The sequence below is a fragment of the Mesitornis unicolor genome, unplaced genomic scaffold (assembly GCF_000695765.1).
Source record: "Mesitornis unicolor isolate BGI_N332 unplaced genomic scaffold, ASM69576v1 scaffold48581, whole genome shotgun sequence".
NCBI classification, from domain to species: Eukaryota; Metazoa; Chordata; class Aves; order Mesitornithiformes; family Mesitornithidae; genus Mesitornis; species Mesitornis unicolor.
In genome coordinates, this window is record NW_010166710.1 from 32,821 (window position 1) to 54,189 (window position 21,369).

The 21,369-nt window shown below is 38.2% G+C and overlaps 1 protein-coding gene across 1 annotated transcript; it reads right to left on the bottom strand.

The window, feature by feature from the left end:
• Nucleotides 1-373: 373 nt before the first annotated feature.
• On the bottom strand, nucleotides 374-19,682 carry CCDC186 (coiled-coil domain containing 186). Its single transcript, XM_010195049.1, has 15 exons — nucleotides 19,003-19,682; nucleotides 16,489-16,615; nucleotides 13,977-14,105; nucleotides 12,745-12,957; nucleotides 11,152-11,271; nucleotides 10,495-10,599; nucleotides 10,054-10,152; nucleotides 9,231-9,317; nucleotides 8,300-8,442; nucleotides 6,007-6,262; nucleotides 5,163-5,352; nucleotides 3,956-4,036; nucleotides 2,702-2,912; nucleotides 1,439-1,658; nucleotides 374-737 (listed from the first exon to the last, which is right to left on the bottom strand). Exons 1-15 carry the CDS (start codon nucleotides 19,680-19,682, stop codon nucleotides 654-656), a joined length of 2,745 nt encoding a protein of 914 aa, XP_010193351.1. The 3' UTR covers nucleotides 374-653.
• Nucleotides 19,683-21,369: the final 1,687 nt, after the last annotated feature.

The following is a 21,369-nucleotide window of genomic DNA, read 5'->3' on the forward strand; positions in this document are numbered from 1 at the left end:
CTTCTTAATCCCTTAGTTTTACATTTTCCTTCTTCTGAATAAAGAAACTGATCAGCTGAATGTTAACCTAAAGCAGAAAATATGCCATTATCCTGGCCACCACTTAAAAACCAAAGTTTTCTGACAAAGCATTTTTCCATGCGTATGTCAAAGATGCTTAATGAACCTGTATATCAGAAATAATATGCAAAACAGGAAATAATGTCTGAAAGGTCTTAAAGCTCAGTAACACTGGATATGTTCAACAGCAACTAAGACATAACTGGTTTTGTTTTTTCAAACGCCATCATTAAGAGACTGGTTAATTATATAGTGCAGAAATTAAAATCTCACTGCAACTCACTCAAAACGCAGTATGCACTGCAAAGCATCTGTATGTCATTTCAAACAGAAGTTTTAGATAAATGTAGTGCATCATAAAATTCAGCAAAACCTCAGCCTGGTACTGGGTAGACAGAACGACGTTGATGCCAAACCTTGCACACCTCTCACACAAGTAAGAACCGCCTGTATGGTTAAAGGCTGTATACGCAGAATACCAGATGCTTGCGTTGGCAGGCAGTCAAATTTCAAGAAAAATGTAAAAAACACCAGCGGTCTGTAGCACCTGCCTTTTCTGCATCTTCATGTTGGCTATTCCATAAAAGTTTTAGTTATGTCTGCTTTATTCTCTGTTCCAGTTCATGTTTGTGTTTAATAAGCCGTTCTATTTCTGTTCCTAGAGTTTGAAGGTTTTCCTTTGGGGGAAAAAAAAAAAAGATAGGGTAAGTTATACAGGGAAAATGAGTCAGTCAGCACAAAATGCTCTGATAACTTAAAATTACTGTTTATGTCAGCAAGCTGATACTTTTAAGTATCCAGAACAAGCACAAACGATTAGACAGAGATGGAGAAAACCAAGCTCATTTCAGTAAATGATGCAAAGCTCTCAGCAAGTCTTTTTGTTGCAATTACTAATATTCTACAAGCTGTCTAGAAAGTACAGCCATCAAGAAGAATGATAATTACAGGAAGAGATCTCCAACCCCTGCAGAACAGTGCGGTCCAGCTGGCAGCCTGCACAACACTTTCCAGCCTGCCATCTTTCCCTCGCAGCAGACACGCTCTGCCTCAACAGCTCAACAGGGTACCCACCTACTGGCACAGGGCTGCTGGCTCCACGTGGCTGGGGAGAGCACGGAGAGGGCCTCCCCTGCTCAGGCAGCCCAGAATTTATATCAAGTAGCCCATTAATGCAGCATAAAATAAGGGTCCCAAAAACAGAAGTTCAGCTTGGGTCATGTTATAGAATCCTTCTATTAACCCAGTGCTATCAGCAGCACCAATTCACAATGAGCTGACTTCTGAAAAGCCGCCTCCTTTTAACAGCATGCATCTCTTCGAAGGCAGTACCTTCAGAATCAGAATAACGTGCTGGAGAACTGCCACAGCTACTCACTTTCAATGTAATGTTTTTCAGTAACGTATCTTCTAACACAGCCTGCAGCTTCCTGTTTATCTCTAAGGAGAGTTCCAATGTGAGACCGCTGTCTGCAGGATGAGATGTATACAGAGATGCCATAATCCCACCCCGTCTACTCAAGTGTACTTTGTTGAAGTCAGAGGCCTCTGATGATAGTGTTCCAGCTTCTTCCCGCAAAATGTAGCTCTGAATAATTCTGGGGGGACAAAAATTAAAAAAAACCTTATAGCATTAGAAGGCATTTAGAAGTCAGACATTGAAGTAACTTCAGATTTCTGACATAAGAGTAATTTTATTTTTCAAGTAGTACTGTATTACTGAAGATGCAGTAAAAATCAACTCCTGCAATTTCCATGTCACAGGAAAACCTGGGATACCACATGTGCTATAGGAGATGCTGGTAAATTGAGTCACTACAATGTGCAAGGTTTACATATTTGGAAGTATTTTGAAAAAGTAATATTGCTACTGGAGCAAAAAAGACACTTAAAAATGCCCCCCTCTACTTCTTTGCTGAAAGAGTGCAGACAGGGAATCTTAAGCTTTCTACAGATGAGACAAAAGCTACAAAGTCGCTGCTGAAGAGTCTTCACAAGCTGTGATCCTGTAAATCATACCAAACAGGCATAAACGTATAGGCTCGCTAAGCAAGGGCTATACTTAACAGACAACTGTGATTTCCAGAGGAAGGTATCTGCCACAGCTTCTTCCTGTCCTAACTGAAGTTTGTATTATGAGATCTCCATGTAAGTGGAATATTGTCTCACACGTTACATAGCAACCACCTTTGGCTCAGATACATGGTTGGTTTGATGTGCATACCAGATCACCACCTGGAGTCGTGCAGGTTCTCCTCTCAAAACAAACCCTTAGAATCAGCGCCCTTTTAAGCACACAAAGAGAATGGACTCTTCTGTTAGACAGAGGCAGCAGTCCACCTCAAATCAGCTGCCTAGTGACCAGGTTTTTTGCTACCAAAACCCATTTGCACCATTCTATTCCTCCCGAAAAATTTTAGTAGTAAACAACTCGGCAATTACTGTAACTGCTGGGGAAAGATAAGGAGAAAAAAACCACAAGAAGACTAATCCTACCTTTGAGATCTACTGTGACTGCAGTATTTTCATTGTTCTAAATACTTTAATTTAGATGATTACTTGTCTGACATAAAATTCAGAATACTTGCCAAGTGCATCAGCTCAACACTGAAAAACTGGATGAACAAAACTCAGAACATACTTTGTTTTTTTCCTGATTTCCTCCACCAGTTGCTTAATGTGATCCTCCATAAACTCCATCTTTTCATTTTTCCGAGCATGTGCCTTCTGGAGCCTTAGTATTCTCTCAACCAGGACAGACTTGTCCACCTCTGGGAAGCTATCCACAGCTACTGAAGATCCAGTGTTCTCAGGTGACCGATCCTCATTGCTGCTGCGCGCATTCAGGGAACCTGCCAATACATCCATATTTGTAAGAGCTCCTCTTGCTTTTATCCCAGGTAAAACGTCTCCACTAGTGCAGTGCATGCATTCATCACATTTCAGTAGCTTAGGATACAGTCTTCAGAATGTCAGTTTCTCTTATATGTCAGTGGGTTTATATACAAATAATCCTTATACCATTTAAGGATACAAGCTGAAACAGTAGTGTAGTCCCTTAGCATGGACTAGTTCCTTTAGCACAAGCGTGCTTGCTTCAGTAATGGTTATTGCTGCTTAAGTACCTTCATATTCACTAATATTACTTTCTACGAGACTGAGCTGATTTTAAATGTACCTGTTTTAGAGTCCACTAAAATTAAAACACTATGAAAACTGTGTACAGACTGACAAAAGCCCTATGTTTAAACACACTGCAGTACTGATCACTTAGAGCTTGAAATACTTCATTTTCTTTCCATCTCTTATACAGAGAGATTACAGGACACTGACAGAAATAACCAAACTTTAAACCCAAAGATACTGGGGAAAAGAACAGATGTTCTTTTCAGCGCCAAAGATAACCACTTAACTTCTAACCACACAGAAAGTAATTAGTTTTACACAAATACACTGATGTCTCTAAACAGGCTAATTGATTTATCGTTTATACAGTTGCAACTGTCAATAGTGCAATTAAACAACATCAGAAGCCACTGCTCTTTTTTTTTTTTTTGCCTCTGGCAGCATTTAAGAGGATCCTTTATGAACTGGAGTCCTCTAAGCTCCCTCCAAGCATAAAAGCAACAAAATAAAAAAGGTAGGCATTTAAAAAGAACCAAAATATAGAAACATTACATTATACTTTCATCTTGTAATAAGAATAAGCACCTACAACTGCATTCAGCCAAGTGCATTTTGGTGCTTAAAGGCTATTTTGTCAGCTTTAATGGGAGGCTGCCCACACGCTGCATATGCACAACCCACAGAAAAAGCAGGGCCCACAGCAGCACAGCGTGGCAACTTTATGAAGATCGAAGGCTTGTTTTGGCAGCCATGCTATGTGCTCTATTACCTGATGAACTGGAACGGCTCCCCATGCTGCTGACTTCTTTGTCATAATTACCATTTTCCATCTGATCCAATTTCCTCCGTGCTAAAAGTATAATAAAATTATGGTTACCAACAGGAGATTAAAAACCAAAAATCAGTGTTAACACAACATACAAAAACTCTACTCCTCTCTGACCTGCACTAATTTAACATGGCTTGACAACTAAAAGATAAAGACAGCAACTGAAAATCTTAAGGGAAAAAAAAGCCCAAAACCAAACAGCCCCACTGCTCTCTCTGCCCCTAACCATGAAGCACCTGGATGCAACAGCCACCAAGATCCCCACACGCTGCAGCAGCAGCCTGCTGAAGGAGGTAATGCCATACACAGGATTAACTGGGATCAGTAAGACTTACATTTGATTTTACTTTTGAGTAGGACTGTCAAGTAAATAATTACTGAATGACAGAATGACAACTCTGTTCCAGGACATCAAAACTCTATCACTACTGGGAGCTGAATGTACTCTCATTCAGTAGGGATCAAAGGGGAAAATGCACAGCTGCTCATATATATATATACACACACACACATACACACGCGCACAAAAAGAGACATGGAACTTATACTGCACAGTACCAACAGGATCTCTTCTTTCAAATACATTTCAAACAGATTTGATTATATTCAAATCTATTTGCACTCAGAGCATAACCATTACTGGGTATTTAATGATTTCTATTTGATGACAGAATTAGTCATCAATTTCTCCATAGCCATCTTTAAAAACTGAAGTGCTCTGTTTAATATACTAAATACACAACTGTCACCAGAATTCCTGATACACCCAGCAAGTAGGAAACTTCTAGCAATGTTTGAATATACTCCTACACAGACCAGGATTGATTTATACCCACAGTGATATTTCAGTAGTCACACACATGATAACAAAGACCAAGCTCTTTTCAAATAAATCTTTTCTTTTATATCTAAGCCTATTTCAAGAGTTACATTTAAGACTGAAAATTGACACTAAGGCTTGTTTCCTGTAACTGCAGTTTCCCCAAGATCTAACTTGTTCGCTCACTCTCATCGTCTTTAGGGACAGGGAAAGCTTAAAGGGCTACACTCAGAGTGCACATATGTGGACAGGACCATAGTCCCTATCAGACACTGTGAAGGGGCTGACAGATAGGGCTGACTCATTATATCTGAAAATAATTGCAACCTAGCTGAAGTTGTTTTGTGAGATCCTTCAGGTTTGCTGCATGCTTGCGCTTCTGGGTAGCCAGTTCATCTTTCAGCTCATCCACATGGGTTTTCAGCGCCGTTAGTTCCTTCTGCTCTGAAGCGAGTTGAGCCTGTAGTGTTTCAACCTCCAGCTTCCGCTGATCCTCCTCCTTCTGCAACTTGGTGGCCTGAAATTGCAGTTTTATTTTCAGACATATATATAAAATATTCCAGCTTAACCATACTGTATGCTCAACAGCTCTAACTCTGCACTTTACTCTTCAGCTGCAAATCATTCACATTTTACATTTATTATTTAGGCTAAACACTACCACTACAAATGAATATGCAGCACAGTGCAATGCTGCAGTAAGACTTCTGAACTATCTCCAAAACACCTACATGACACAGCAGGGAGCCATGCAGAGCTGTACTGTGCAGTCACATTACCTCCCATGACATACCGAGTTTATTAAAAATTACATTTATCTCATAGTACAAACAGGGCCTAAGACACAGTTTACAGTAATAAATTCCACAGAAAAATTACAACCTTTTGATTGTTTCAATGACAGCTGCACAGAGAACAACTCTATAGTTCCAGAAGGACAGAAAGGCTAACACAGTAACGTCCCCTCATTCCAGTGCAGTGTGCCTCTGGATTTCTTTCCCTTTGGAAGCATGGGGTGTTCACATTCCACTGCTATTATTCTATCAAACTGGAAAACTCAATGAGAAATTGCAGTCAGGTAAGTAAAGACACAAGGTGAAATTCCTGTGCTATTTGTTACCAGTATCAGACATCTTACTAGAGCAAAAAGCAAGCTGCACACCGTACTCACCAAATCATCTCTAGTCTGTTGAGCACATTCCAGCTGATTCTGCAGCTCTCTTTCGCTGTAAGAAAGCTTATCCAACTGGCTCTGTAAGGAATTGTTTTCAGACTGAAGCTGTGCATTCTTACTGGTTAATTTTTCAGTGAATATCAATAGCTCAGATTCTCTTTTCCGACTACCTTCAATGTCCTTCTGGAGATCAGCAATCAGAGAATTGAAACCATCTACTTCTTCCTTTAAAGCACTGATTTCTTGTTCATCTCTGTCAAAAAAAAAAGTCTCTTGCTAGGGATAAGCTGAGCTTAAAGATATGAAAATTTACTGAAAGAAAAGCATTCAAGTCAAGACCAAATAAGGCATTACTATAAGTTACGTGCTTCCAATTATAAAAACGAGTTCATGTGGCTAGTGACAACAGAAGTTAGCTAGCACTATCAAAAGATAATATCAAATGCATTGCACCCTGCCTTTACAGTCTTTTTTTAGGCTAATTCCATCTTTCAGAAGACTTAAGACTGAACAGCTACAACATTGATTTTTTTCAAGCATTTACGCTGCAAAATATCTCACCTATAGCTCCCATTTAAAAACCCATGCCAGAGGGCTACGCTTACATTTTACATGTCCAAATATGTTGTTTCATTATGACAGGAGAAATCTCTAGTTAACAGTCAGGGTTGAACCAGCCAAAATTAAATGTTTGGACCATCCTAAAAAAGATCTCTGTCTTATTCTTAAAGTTCTCTAATGAAGGAGACCAGGCAACACCAGAGGTAATCAGTATACAGCTCAGCCATGAAGTTCTTCCCAGCATTCAACCCAAAATCATCTTTCCTGCAAAACTCTATTTTTATCCTTCCTCCTGTGAACAAGGACAGATGAATATACTCTTTATAATACCCTTTTATACATTTAAGGACATCTCTCTTTCATCTTCTCTTTCTTAGGCTAAAGAAACCCGTCTCCTCTATTCATTTCTCAACAAGAAAACAGTTCAGATTTTGTGTGAATTAAGATAAAATTACTTCTATTTGCCTCCAAGAAAATGAAAGGCAGTAAGTGTATTTATTTTACACAACAATGGGAAAAGCAGAGGTCAAGATTTCAGAATTTCTCTTTCATAGATGATAAGGGGAGTTTACTGGTCCAAGTCTTAAATCACTGGTTGAGATTCCATAACTTTATCAAACATCCTCAGGAGTACTGGACACGTTAAAGTCAGAGAAGTAAAAGACAGTGTGAAACTTGATGTAGAGATAAGAAGTGTTGTACAGGAAGGATACTTTAAAAAAAAAACATCCAAATTGAATAGGGATGAGAGACATATTTAACCATGTTTCAGTTACTGAGAGGAGAAGATAACGGGAAAAACACATTTGCAGTTTCATACTGTGATCACAGGCATTTTAATTCATTTGGCAAGATCCCAAGTGAAAAATAACAGTTATCGATCGAAGCGTAAGCTTCAGTTTTCTCAGAATGCATTTTCCCTAGAAAGGCTGATGACAGAGTGCCAATACAGCTCACCAGCACATAGCAAATGGGAAATGCTTCATTCTCTAAACCCTGAGGAAGGCATATGATCACTGTATTATTTTTCAATGATAAACAAGAACTGTTTAAAAGCACAGAAGGGACACATGAGTGGTTCTGTTTGTCTGACATTGTCTATCTCCATTTATGCAACACCATTAGAATCAGTAGACAGCATTTGTATATTCCAATCCACGGGTACCGTGCAGGAACATGACTATGCTCAAACACTCCTGAGCTGTCCATGAACCCAACTCATCTCTGAGATTATCTCCCTCACATTCTTTAATGAACAAACTTTGACACAGCAGAATGAACTCCAGCCAATTAGAAATACAAGTGCTCACCACTATTTGCATAGACCATCTGTCAAATATTTAGACTTGCTTTTGTTAAATACTTTCCTTGATCTGTGACAATTTTGAAGCACTGTATCTTTTCCCAATCTTTCCAAAAAACAAGCACTGGGCAGACACCTAGAAGACATAACTTCCTATAGAGTATGCCAGAAAGCAAGCACTTCTTATTCTAATAATGAGACACATAAGAATTAGACTTAGCAGTCTAAATCCCCTCATCTTCTAAGAGGTCACCAAGGTTGTCTTCAGTACTAGCAATATTGATTTATATTAGAAAAACACTTATATTAGGTCGGGGATTCTTCAAATTACCTTTTAAAGCATCAATAATTTCAATTAAAAAAACCCAAACTCTTTCCACATGCCAGATAATCTTTTAAACCAACCCTCAAAGTGCATAGCTGTACCTCTGATGTTGATCCTGCAGACGATCTACAGTTTTGACTCTGTCCAGCAAATTCTGAATTTCAGTTTTCTGTCTATTAATGATTTCTTTATACTTGGATAACTCATCTTCTGTTCTTAATCGCTCATCCTCTAGACATTTTACCTAAATAGAAAAAAGAAATCAGAAACTATTTATTCTCCCAAACATCAGAGCTGAATTCCTCTGACTAAATGTCTAGACTGTTGTACAAAGTGCTTATGTTATTTTTTGGTGATTCCAAGTAGCTTAGAACAATATCCCAAATATTTCAGATCATATATAGTCAGAAAAATAAACAGACAAAAAATGCAAACGAAAAATCAAATTAAACAAGCGTGATTAACATTAGTTTTGTCCAAAGACTCAAACATATCAGTCTAATGGACCAGGATCCAAAGACACAATCTTTCCCCAGCCACCAAACCAACCCCTTATTATGTCTTCCTCTCGTTTTCTAAAGTCATATTGCTAAATCCCTGCTCTGGACAGAGACACCAGCACACTAGTCCATTCCGTTCAGAAGATGTGAAGAGCATATACTCCTTAACCTGAGGTCACATGTATGATCTCCACAAAACTAGCCTCACAGGTAAAAAAAGTTTACAAGTATTTTTCATTTTTCAAAGTTATCAAATTTACAAGGAATTTACTAAAATGTTTCTCACAACTTTTCAGTCAAATAAGGTACATACCATGAATTAAAACATTGTTGTACTATGGATCAACTAATACTCCCTAAGAAAGGCTACCGAGAGTCTCAGTTATGTATCCCTGCTGGTATCATGCCAGCCAGTCTCTAATCACATTCTTTATTCCAAAAGAAGTAAAAATACGATTAACAAATATAGTCTTATTCCAAAACCCAACACTATGCCTTTAGCACCACTGCAATCCAACTTAGCCCACATTACCTTTGTTCTCAGTGTTCGAAGCTCATCCATGCCTTCTTTAAATGTTCTCTTCAAGTCTTCCAGCTCTTTTATTTTTGCATGATGCACCTTTTTAAAGAGTGAGAAGCTCCTTGAGAAATCTGAATGGACAGTGGCATCTCCTGGGATGTCAAAAAAATCTAGGCCAATGTAGACCACCACAACAACTGAGAGGCCTTAAGGCAGAACAGGTTCCCTAAGGGTTTGTTTTACTTATTCAGAAAGCAGAGCAACACCTATAAGGTGCTTTATTCTCAGAAGAACTGAGAACAAAAGTGAGATTACATACTCTGGTTTTAGGTGTATAAATCTAAGCCACAACAGCCCCTGGTGAATGTTCTAGGCAAACTGAACATGCACATATAAGCTGCAAGCAGGTACTAAATGATTAGAGAATTTAGTTTTTGGGCTAGCAAATCTCTACACAGAAAAGAGGCTGTTCCCTCCCTCTCCTTGCCATACAGCTTGGCAAGATACTGGTCAAGATACTGCCAATCAACTGAATTTGTGCTCTAAATTGTAGCAACATTCATGTTTATAAATTAAAGAGCAGTTTTTCCATCCTCATTATATCGTAGTTTTCTCATAACTTTGATTTTTAAAAGTGCATCCAAGGTAAAACGTAAAAACATCCTCCAAAAAGCAGGGCTAGATGCAGACACCCGGGCTGCAGTATTAGGCCAAAAAGAAAAATGTTTGGCAAAAATTTTAAGCAGCTTAAAATAAGGTTCTCAAAATTAAAAACTCACAGCATTCTTAACTACTAAGTTGCCAGCTGTGTTGTCTCCACACACCACATATTTACCTCCAGATGATCAGACTTCTCTTGAATTTGTTTCTCTAGTTCTCCTTTAGTCACTCGGAGTTTTGCATCCAATTCATTTGATTTAATTTCTTCTGACTCCTAAAAGGATTGAAGATACATAAGTACAGTTTTAAGAGTTTTATGTTGCCCTTTCTGTTTTTACGAGCACACAGACAGCTTTTCACATCACTGAGTCTCGTTTCTGTAGGTACAGATCTGATAACTCTAAAGATGCCAAGGCAGACCCCCACATTGCATGCCAACCAAGACAAACATTTTCCCTTTTATTTAACAGTGTTTCAAGTAAAGAAATCAGTGACTGCTCATCTCAGCTTTCTAGCTTGCACAGGATAATTCTTCCTCCTATAGCTTAAGACAGAAAGGGAGGAAAGAGACTCAGATGCTAAACACTAATTTCACCTCCAGAGAAAGTGTGCATACTTGATAGGTTTTTATCATTTCTTGACAGTTTTTCCTGATCTGGTCTGCTTCTTCTTTTGCTTCGGTTAATTTTGTCGTTGCATCTTTGAGGCGATCTTTGGTTTCCTACAAAAACAGTAACAAATAATGGGTTAAACCTATTTATCTAGCTTAATCTGGAAAAGGTGTTTCTCATAATAAGTTTTCTATTTCAGTCTGGAAAAAATTAACAACAAAAAATATGTCCAGCATTATTTTTCTTCTTGCTTCTGTTCAACTTTATGCAATTTTGTTTGTTCTGACACTGAAACTACAACAAAAGGACCTCTTAGTCATGTACCATGCACAATTTCAGATTATAGATTAAACTCTTATCACATAAAAACTAAACTGACTGTTAATTGATAGGAAAAAAAACCAAATTAAAGTTCATCACCAAACAGCATTCCCCCCATACGTCCTCGTCTCATTCTTTCAACATTTCCGTATCCATTATCTTTAAGAGCACTATTCTGACTTCTGCTGCAGGTATTCCAGTTTAAAAAAGCAAGCAAACAAAAAACCACAACGCCAAAAAACCCCAACACTTTACAAACAGATTATAGTACTATATATAAAGTAAACAGTATAGCAGCTACATTCCTCTGTATTCTTATGTCATGGTACCACTTCACTAACCTTGTGGGAATCCATTTCAGTTTTCAGTTTGTTCTGAGCCCATTTTACTTTGATAACGTGAGAATTGATTTCTTCTTTCAATTTCTCTATTTCTCTGTTGAGTCGCGTGGCTTCACCATCCTAAGAAGATTTCATAAATTTTATTTTATAGATTTATATCATCCATTGCTTCTACAAGACTCCTGCTCAAGTGTCAAATGCAGGTTGCTGTGTTCTGCTTTGGTTTGGTTTTTTCTTACTGTCTGGATTTCACAGAAGCGTGCACAGACTTCAGAGTGCTCAATAACGCTTTAATCCACAATCCAGTGAAAAAAACCATCAGTGTTCTGGTTTAAATAGCAAGGTAAGGCTGCATTATCATTAATATACATTAATGTCACCCATTAGTTAAAAGGCAAAGTACAGCCTAGACTTCTGATCTAAAGTAACTATCTCCTGGGTAAGCTGCACAGTCAGCTTTTTGTTCTTTTTTTTTTTTTGGCAAAAGAATAAGGAAACAGGTTCACAGTGGTAGGGTCATACATTATACAAGGCCACAGACAAAAATTGTGGCACCACTGGAATGGTATTACCACAGAAGGGTGGCAGACCAACGTGAGCACTGACAGAAAAACGTATACAAGTCAAACCACTAACCTGCATGCCAGTGCCAAGGAAGGATGTTAACAGAAGCACATCGCTGGCATAAACTTCTATACCTGTATCCACAAACCACTGTATTAAGCCAAATTTCAAAATTGTGTTTCTGAAGTAACAGGTTCACCTTACCAACAAAGTTTAAAGCAGCACCATATGAGGGCAGTACAATTCCTAGTGCAATCCTCAGGAGTTAAGACAGACAGTATGTTAAGTAGTTAAAACTGAAGTCATGCTTCCACTTCCTGCTCATGTGAGAGAGGACACTGAGGTAAATTTTTGTTTCAGAAGCATAGTTTTTAGGACTTTTATTAAGATGTATTTTTCTGATCCTTTTGTGTATAGTACAATTGCTCACAAGAAGCCCAGATCAAAGTTTGAACCCTATTAATTTACCAGCTTCAGTATCTTTCACATGAAATAGAATTGTGAAGCACAATACAAGAAGACCTGGATAATTTTAAGAGGCTGGTGGGAATCACTTACTTGCTTCTAAAAAAATGACTAATTTTTCAAATTGGGCCTGAAAAATCCTATTGCTTTATTTTACAAAAGAGAAAATACAGAGTGAAAACACTGAAAAATAGCAAAAAAGATCGCAATAGTTTAATGCCATTATAGCCTTAAAAAAAAAACAACCAAAGAAGTTAGAAATTCCCTCTAAATCTGGGTATCTTCAAAAAGCAGTCTTTTCCATTTTGGAAAAAAAAGAGGAAAAAAAAAACACAACAAGAAAACTAAACCCTAATGTTTCACAAACTAATATTCAGGGAAATATAAAAAGGAACTTCAAAAATATGACAATGAGAACTCGGTAACTTCTTCCCCTTCACTTGGAGGAAAGAGATTTTCACAGCTTTACAGCTAAACCAAATTAAAAAGGTTTATTTCACCAAGTACAATAGCAAACAATTGATAAGGTGGTTCTGATGGTGCTTTTAATCATTCACTCAGTACCTTAGTTTCATAGAGCTGGTGCAATCTTCCCTTTTCCTGAGAAAGTTGCTTGATTTTATTAGTATGCTTTTCTATTTCTTTGTTTGCATCTCGCACTCTTCTCTCAAGTATCTCCTTTTCCTTTCGGAGGTCAAGTGACTCCTTCTCCCCTCGGACGTATTTCATCACCATTGTTTCCTTCTCATGGCGTGCTTCTTCACATTTCTTGTTTGCCTTGAAAAATATTAAGAGAGTAAATCAACCTTGTATTTCATAATTAAAGACATTATTTATTGTTATATATAAAACAAGTATTTTCAGTATTGCAGTACAGTAACAAAGTAGGACTCAAAAGCCCTAGTTTTGTAAAGATTAACATCAGATCCCCTTTAAGCACTAGAGTTACTCATACTTCTAAAAGTAAACATATCTAAGCAGCTGCAGCTTCATAGCTAAACATCTCAAATGAATTATTAATACACTAATAATCTGGAATATAATTTGTTGTTTCAGAAGGAATGAAGCATATTTGGTAAGTTTTAGTAACAAAATAATTTTGCTAATAACCAGAACCAGTCCCCTGTCTTCCCTTGTCCACATGCCAACTGTACAATCATTTTCATGTGGCTAGTATTTCAGGTGGCTTATTTTCAGTGGTTTATTTTTTATAGCCCCAGCACTAACAAATTCTGCTTCAGGTAAGAAAAGAATCAGACACTGAGCTTTAGAATTCATACAACAGAAAAAATACTTGGCATATCATCATATTAAGAAGAAAAAAAAATAATAATCTCGTCTCTCAGTAATACATGAGACAAAATAAGAGCTTTGTGCTGGAGTTGAGAAAATTATTAATTTTGTGATAGCCTGTCTGAAAAAAAGCCACTGCCAGCTTTTACTTCTTTTTGAGCCATGATCAGCTTACAGGCAAGGAAAATGAGATTTCCTTGAAGACTGAATTCCATACGCATAAACATACACAGTAAAAGGAGTTATCAGGCACTCTAGAATTTTAACAGTTATTCAGAAATTCACTGATACCAGTTATCAAAAATGCATATATATGCACACACACAAACACATACGTGTGTGCATATATATAAAACACCATATATATGTAAACATATCACCACACGCTAGTAGGTAAAGATTCCAAAAGTGGAACTATTGATCTAACAACCTAGGCTGCGCACTTCCTCCAAGAACCAAGTTTGTTCATAAGATGTTCAACAATTAAAGGTTTAGGATATTACCTGTTCCATTCGAAAGGCCATCTCTTTATGCAACTGCTGAATAGTATTTTTGGCTGCTGCATCTTGACTTAAAAGTTTGTCTTTACCAGCTTTCACTTCTTTATTAAGCTCTTCCATTCTCGCTTCCAGCTTAAAAAAACCAACATTATGATACAATTATAGGGAAAATAAGACTTTGATCATGTTTTGTACAGGCAGGAACATCTCACGCAAAATTAAATGCTTCAACAGATACTTACCTGTATTTTATACTTGTCAAGCTGCAACTACCCATATCAACATTTGACTTTCTACTACAGTACGAACATGAAAGACGTCAATTCTCACCTTCAGTGAGACTGAAGATGCATCAGTTCAAGTAAAACACAAGGCACAGTAATTTTCTACACAAAAAAGTAGATTGACAGCAAATGCCGAGATGCCAGAGCAGAGCTGGCTGCTCTCTGAAGTTGCTTCACCTTCTACCCTGTTGTTGCTGTCTCTGTTGCCATATCCTCCACTGTGTCAGCAAAGCATGCATCCATACCAGGCTGGACTGGGAACTGATTCATTGAAAAATAACTCAGCAAATAAAGAGGAGCTTAGTCATTGTGCTGGCACTTTTTTTAGCTGCCTCATGAACCAAATCTGAGACCTGATCCAGCTGAGGAATAATTACCAACATTCCACTGGAAAGCTTCCCAGAGCCAGCTCAGGGTGCAGCCATGCAAGCCCAATACCAGAAGCATAAGTACCAGCACAAGAGCAAGTGGTGGCCACAGAAGCTGTAATGCCACCCAAAGGTTGTTCAGACTGTGCCTTAGTGACAATCCTCTTCTGGGGAAAACCAATTCACCAATAAAAGGGGGTTTTTGGTTTGGTTTTTGGGGAGTAGGGGGGGTGGGCCAAGAAAAAGTACAAGATCTCAGGGTCAGTGTATTACATTTTTGTGCAATTCAAAACTGCTACGTAAAAGGTAGCAACCCAAAATACTTGTTACCATACAGTGAATTTAACACACCCTCTTCAGCTTTTTAAATGAACCATTGCCCATACAAAAAAGTTGTTTTACACATGCATACATGCGTAAATGTACAGTTTGCTTACAGCTGTGAGTGCAGCCAAGCTTTCATTTACTTGAAAGCTAACAGAAAACATGAATTCAGAAACTGTAATGTTAAAATGCTCACATTTAAAAATGAAGTCTTTCACTGACATGCATCTTGCAACTCTAGGTACTCTCCAACCACAATACAAAAGTATTACACTCCAAACCAGTATTTTCTGAAGTCATATGGCAGCATGTAATATTACAGATCCTACTTATCTGACCAGAAAACAAAAGACACTCCCTCACAAATATTTTTTTTCAGAATACATAAAGCAACTGTGGCATGATATAGCTTCATGAAATCATGCAGTGCTATCATGGAAATACAGAGAAGAACAAACAAGTAAGCTGCTCATGCTGATTTATTCAGGCATATGCAATTCGAGTTTGTAGCATTAAAAATAACTTTTCAAATCCATTTCTAATCACATCATGGATTTTCAAAGATTCTTTGAAATTAACCAAAGACAAAGTTTCTACCCACATGAATACATTTCTCTGAAACACCACAAGCCTGACACACTGCTTTGAGAACAGATTTCTGTGCGATGCAGGCATTAACAGCGATGCCTGACAACCGAGGTAGTACCACCAGTACTTTGGCAAACAGAAACTGGTATTTTAAATGCCATCTCTTGCCAGATTTCTAAGATGAAACTGTTTTATTAAACTAGGCCAACCAACTGTAGAAGCTTTAGCAGGCTACTTTGTAACAGAGAAACAGTGACATCTAATCTGATACCTTTTCTTCCCACACTAAAACCAGGCTCACCAATGTACACCCTAGGGTCCTCTTTGGCCTATCACAGTTCTGAACAAGTCACTGGGGAAATGCCTGCATATAGTAAGTGATAACATACCAAAATAACATGCAAGACCACAGCTGACATGCTCTACTCTACGTGTTGCACATATTGTTAAGGTTTAACAACTGTAACTACAACCCATCCACTTCCATTAGCATATGCAGTGGTTAACAAAAGATAAAGACGACAAACTGGGCACGATAAAACACTTGTGAGATCTCCTTTATGTCTCTGTACAAACAATAAATCATCGTATCAGGATAAAAGACTGAAGTTGTCATTTTTCATAAAAAGGTCTAACAGTCCCTCAATATACACTGCTCTCCAGCAGGAAGCCAAGGCAGACATAACCTTCCCACCAGGGCAACCCACAGACTCTCACGACTTGAAGAGAGACTTCCAGACACAGAAGTGATGTGAATCTAGAAAGCCAGTTTATCCAAAGACACTAATCTCAGAATGGAAGAGATTTGTCCTCTTGAAAAACTTAGGATAATTGAGCACAGGCATTCCTTCTTTCTCCTCTATGCTACCAAGGACATCTTATTAAACAGTGACAATAGTGACATAGTTCACAGCTGAGATACTACCAGCACTTCTCTTCTGTTACATCTACCTGTTTAATAATGTTGAGATGCTGCTTTTCCGTTTCTGTTCGTTTTTTCAACTCATCTTTTAAGTTGTCCTTTTCTGAACAAATATCCAAAATCAGTTCCTGATGTTTTTTATTTTCCTTAATCAATCTGTGAAGAAAAAAAAAAGGAAATTAAAAAAAACAAAGAAATGAAAACCAAGGTACATCAGTACTGGGGTTTTTTTTTGGTCAGTTTTTAATTTTGAGATATATGGTTTTTGCTCTTTGATCTGCAAATTTTATTGGGAGTCACAGCCAGAAACACTAATGAAATCCATTAAAGGCTTACAAAAACTAAACAGAAATACATTGTACATGTGAAACTCAATTCCAAACCAGCAAGCAGCATCTGCCTTGTGAGGAAATTGCTTGTTTCCAGCATTTTGGGGCTGTTATGGTCCATGATGACATGAGACATTTAATACCTCTATTAAACTACAGAACTGTGAAGGTTAGTAATTTTAAGGTACTTCTAAAATAGCAACTTCCAGATAGCTCCATCGGCCACATGTCTGAGAACACAGATGTTGTACCCATTTCATGGCTTGCTCAGAACAGCCCTTGAAGTTCACAACCTGGTAACACATGGAGCCCTAAGCAGGTATTTAACTACAACAGTGTCTATGCTCATACTCCTTACAAAGTTCAATTTTTCAGCAATAGTTTGTTCTCTCGCAGCTCAGCTTTTTGAAGCCTGAGTTGAAGCTGACACACATTTAGTTTGACTTTCTAGCACTGAAACAGAAGATAGTTACACACAAAACTCAAAAGTTACATTGTCAGAATTAGATGGTGGATATGTTAGCCTACTAATTGCATTAATTTGTGGGAGGCATGCATTTACCTGAACAAGATATTTAAATATCCCTTTACATATGCACTTTCATCTTTAGCTCCCCTCCTTTGAAAAAAATAATCTCTAAACAAACTAGTCTCCTAAATTACAACAAATTCAAAACAGTCAGTGAAAGAGAACTTAGCACTTCTGATCCTTTTTTAATCTATTAATGAATATTCCAGGATTACAAATTCTTAATTCACATGATTGCTGCTCACCTATAGATCCTAGATCTGATCACAAGAGATAACTGGGCTATTTCCAGAGCAGCATTACAAGAAATTCTGCTGATCATAAACTAAGGGACAAAATCAACCCAACCCAGAATAATGCCCTTTGCTCCAAACAGAAAATGTTCCACAGCAGTTTTACACTCTTCAGCCAAGTTCCCAAGAGTCAAAGGGGTGCAGCTGGGATAGCAACCGGCGAAAAAAGAGACCAAAGATATGTTTATATAAAAACCTGTCCATATGTATACATAATATCTACATATATATATAAACACTCGGCTCAAATTAAGTAATTGGTCTATAGCCGAAAACACTGACCTGCCTTTGGGTTTACTGTAAGCAAGTAAACGCAAATAACTTGTTACCGTGGGATCTCCTGGAATTACAACCATCTACACACCCACCACTTCAGATTCCCACTCCTCCTCTTCCTCCGTAATAACTGAACATTTTAAGTATGCATTCCCAAGCTTTCCTGTTATCAGCTGACTTTCCTCACATTCGTGGTTTCTGTCAGAGGTTAACTGGAGAGGTGCAAGAGAATACTTTCACTACTCTGCTTTTTGGGCATCTCTTCTCCCTTTGCCTAGTTTCCCTGCCTTTGATATCCTCCCATTCCATGATACAAGTGGCTTATATGAAGAGAAGGACACTCATTTCTAGCTCTACAAGTGGGAATAAATTTGAGGTTAGAGGCTACATTTTATTAGCAGAAAACATTTTTAAAGTGGTAACAGAACATGAAACACCAAGCGGAGAATCAAGAAATCAAGCAATGAACTGGCTTTTGAAGAATATAATATTCCTCATGTAGTGTACTGCCTGACACAACTATCAAGCTCCATTTATTTCAGTGGATTTGTAAGCCATGCATTTAAAAAGCCTTCTTATAAAATGTGGTAAGACAGTAGGTTATCAATATATGATATTTCCAACACAAAGACTAGTTCTCAACTGATTAGCAACTTTGCTGGATTATCACAGTAGACTGAATACTACTTTAAAAAGATATAAGCTATTTCAAACTCGGAAATGAAATGTACATAGTGGGAGCTGGCAATTAGAAAGGTTCATTTCTCCAAAGACATACATGGACTGAATGAATCCTGGACTATTTTTACATCACCATTACTTTTACAGTATTTCAGTAATTCTAGACATTGGCAGGGTACTCAACTGAACAGCTGGCTTGTAAATGCCTGCCAAATTCCACAAGAATTCAGAGATTTAAGCACATATTTTTAAAGTGCATACTACAAGTAAAAATAATTTCTTACTTAAAGCATGTAATTTTAAAAGCTCATTAACTGTCCTTACAACAATTCACAAGAGACTACTTGTTTCATACCAAAATGTTTTATGTAATTACACACAAAATGCAAGATCAGTAGACACCTCCGTTTGTGATGGGCACACTCAAATACTCACTTTTTAATAGTTTGTTCTTGCTCCAGGTACTTCTCTTGCACACATTTTTCAAACGCAGCCAAGGCATGCTCACCCTTCCGCACACCATTTGGGACTTTTCTTTCCCTGGAAAAGTCCGCAGATAAGAGTTCAGACTCTATTTCCTTTAGCAAATCTTCCTGTGAGGAAGTCTGATGTATTGTGGAAATAAGCTTCTTTGTGCAGTCTGTGTCGTAAGGGCTTTCTGAATAGATTTTATCACTAGGTTTTTTCACAAAGCCAGACCCCTCCCCTAGCTCTTGTAATATTTCCATTAAGGACTGTTCTGTCTGATGAGTATTTGGATCTTGCTGTTCAAATTCTTCACCGGACACACGTTCTGCTTTTGTAGAGCCTTCTACCTTTCTATCAGAGCAGGTATTGGCACAGCGGTCTGCCCCTCCACACTGCTGCTCCTCTCTTTCTGCCAGGGCCCCATTGCTGCTTATGCCAGTAACTGCTGAATCCTGATCCGAGGGCAACAACCTTGATTCCTTTTCTGAGACACCGGCATCATCTCCAGTGTAACTGAGGCTTGAGCAGCCCTTCATTCCAGGTGGTTTATCAGACTTCTCGCTATCTGAGGACCCAGAAGTGGCATCGCCTGACAGGTTGACTGACTCCAGTGTGCTTTGCATTTCTGGTAAATACTCCTCCATCATTTTCCTCTGGAAATCTAGAAGCAGAATTCATATTATACAACATGTTACAGCCAAAATCAAAAAGACAAAGACAAGAAAGGCTACTGGAAAGTAAAATTCAAAGGGTAAAAATATTTAGATACATAAGTGTTATGCAGAGATTGTTGATTTTCCAGCCTAACTTTTAAGTAAATGCTACTGTACAAGTTTTTCTAAAGGAAGGTAAGAAATCAAGGACAGCAGACAGGACATGCTGGGACATAAATACCCAGATAATAAAAAGAAGCAGAGCTTTTTAGAATTATTAGCTATGATTTAAATTCACAAAAAGTCCAAATTCCTTCTGAAAAACTCAGATATAAAAGAACAATAACAAAAATAATCTAGAGCCTTACAGCTTTCATTTTCCTATACATGACTCGAAAGCAGTAACATGCCTTGACCTTGAACATTTTTGCAACATAGGGTGACTCTCTCATCTAGCCAGAATATACAACTTCCTTACTGTCACATCCTCCACTCACTCCCCAATGCAGCAAAATTCATCTGTGCACAACCTAAAGGAAAGGGTTGGGGGAGGATGGGGGTGAGATTCTCTTTTTCTGTCTGCTTTCAAGCAGCCAAAATCCCTTGCTGGAAGAGCACAGATGGCCTGTGGCAGATTTGCTCTCTCAAAAAGTAGCTTGCAGAGCAAACATTTGAGGAGTTGAAAGCGTTCTTCTAGAAGGACACCATACTGAGATCCGGACAGCCAGAACACTTATGGAAGAGCCTGGGTATAATGCTGTATCTTCTTTTTCAGGAATCCCAGATGGTCAAGTATCTGGAAAGACTGCTGGCATTTTTAGCAAGCACAAGAAGCCCTTATCGTATCATTTCCATTAGGAGAAATTCATTACGGCATTCATAACTGTTAGATTTAACCCTATCCCCTGATACCGGATAAATTAATACTATCTAATAACAAGGCAAGTTTTTTGTTTCTAAATTCAACTCCCAATTCCAACAGTTATCTCAAAGGAAGCAGTAACCTTGCCATCTTGCAACACCAAGCTTGTTTTCATCCTTGCTTTCACATTTGCTTTGCTTTCTCTTACACAGTCACACATTCCAAGTCGTTCAGCTCCATGCTCCGGGCCCTGCACTTGGACTGAGTCTGAAAGGAAACCCCTTGTGCTGCTGGGCTGCACTCCTGAGTCCTGTCTTATTAACCAACACGTAGTGCTGAGGCCTACATTGCTAGAACAGCAGCTACATGAATCCCGTAAGGTCTGTGACTAATTGCTACCACTATAATCTTTCACTATTACGTATAAAAATCAGGTAAAGAAAAAAAGCAGCAGCCTCAGGCCAGCTGTTTCTAGCAGGAAATACCAACAAAAAACCTGCCACTAGGATCTGAAACCAACAGGACAACAGTCACAAATCATCAAATGACAATTAGACATTTTTAAGTAACAAGCAAACTACTTTTCCTTTTTGGTTTCAAAGCAAAACAACCTCAACGCTATAGCCCCTGAAATGGCACAAATCAGTAGGGACCAGAAAACAAATGGTAAGGAAAGCCACAAATGAGAATAGAGATGGTGAATGTCAGAGTTCATAAACAATGCGAAACTTTTACAAGGACTCCTCATTTCACAAACAGATCTCCGATACCAATAAAATCTCCAACTCCCCTTTGCCCCAAGGGATTTATGCTTAGGTC

What these genes read in the sequence shown, in the direction of transcription:
- CCDC186 (XM_010195049.1), bottom strand. Translation starts at nt 19,682, where the DNA reads ATGATGGAGGAGTATTTACCAGAAATGCAAAGCACACTGGAGTCAGTC. An exon ending in CTGCAGGATCAACATCAGAG is followed by an intron (nt 6,263 to 8,299) that starts GTACAGCTATGC and finishes TTTTTTTGACAG; the next exon opens with AGATGAACAAGAAATCAGTG. An exon ending in TGAAAAACATTACATTGAAA is followed by an intron (nt 738 to 1,438) that starts GTGAGTAGCTGT and finishes TTTCCCCCAAAG; the next exon opens with GAAAACCTTCAAACTCTAGG.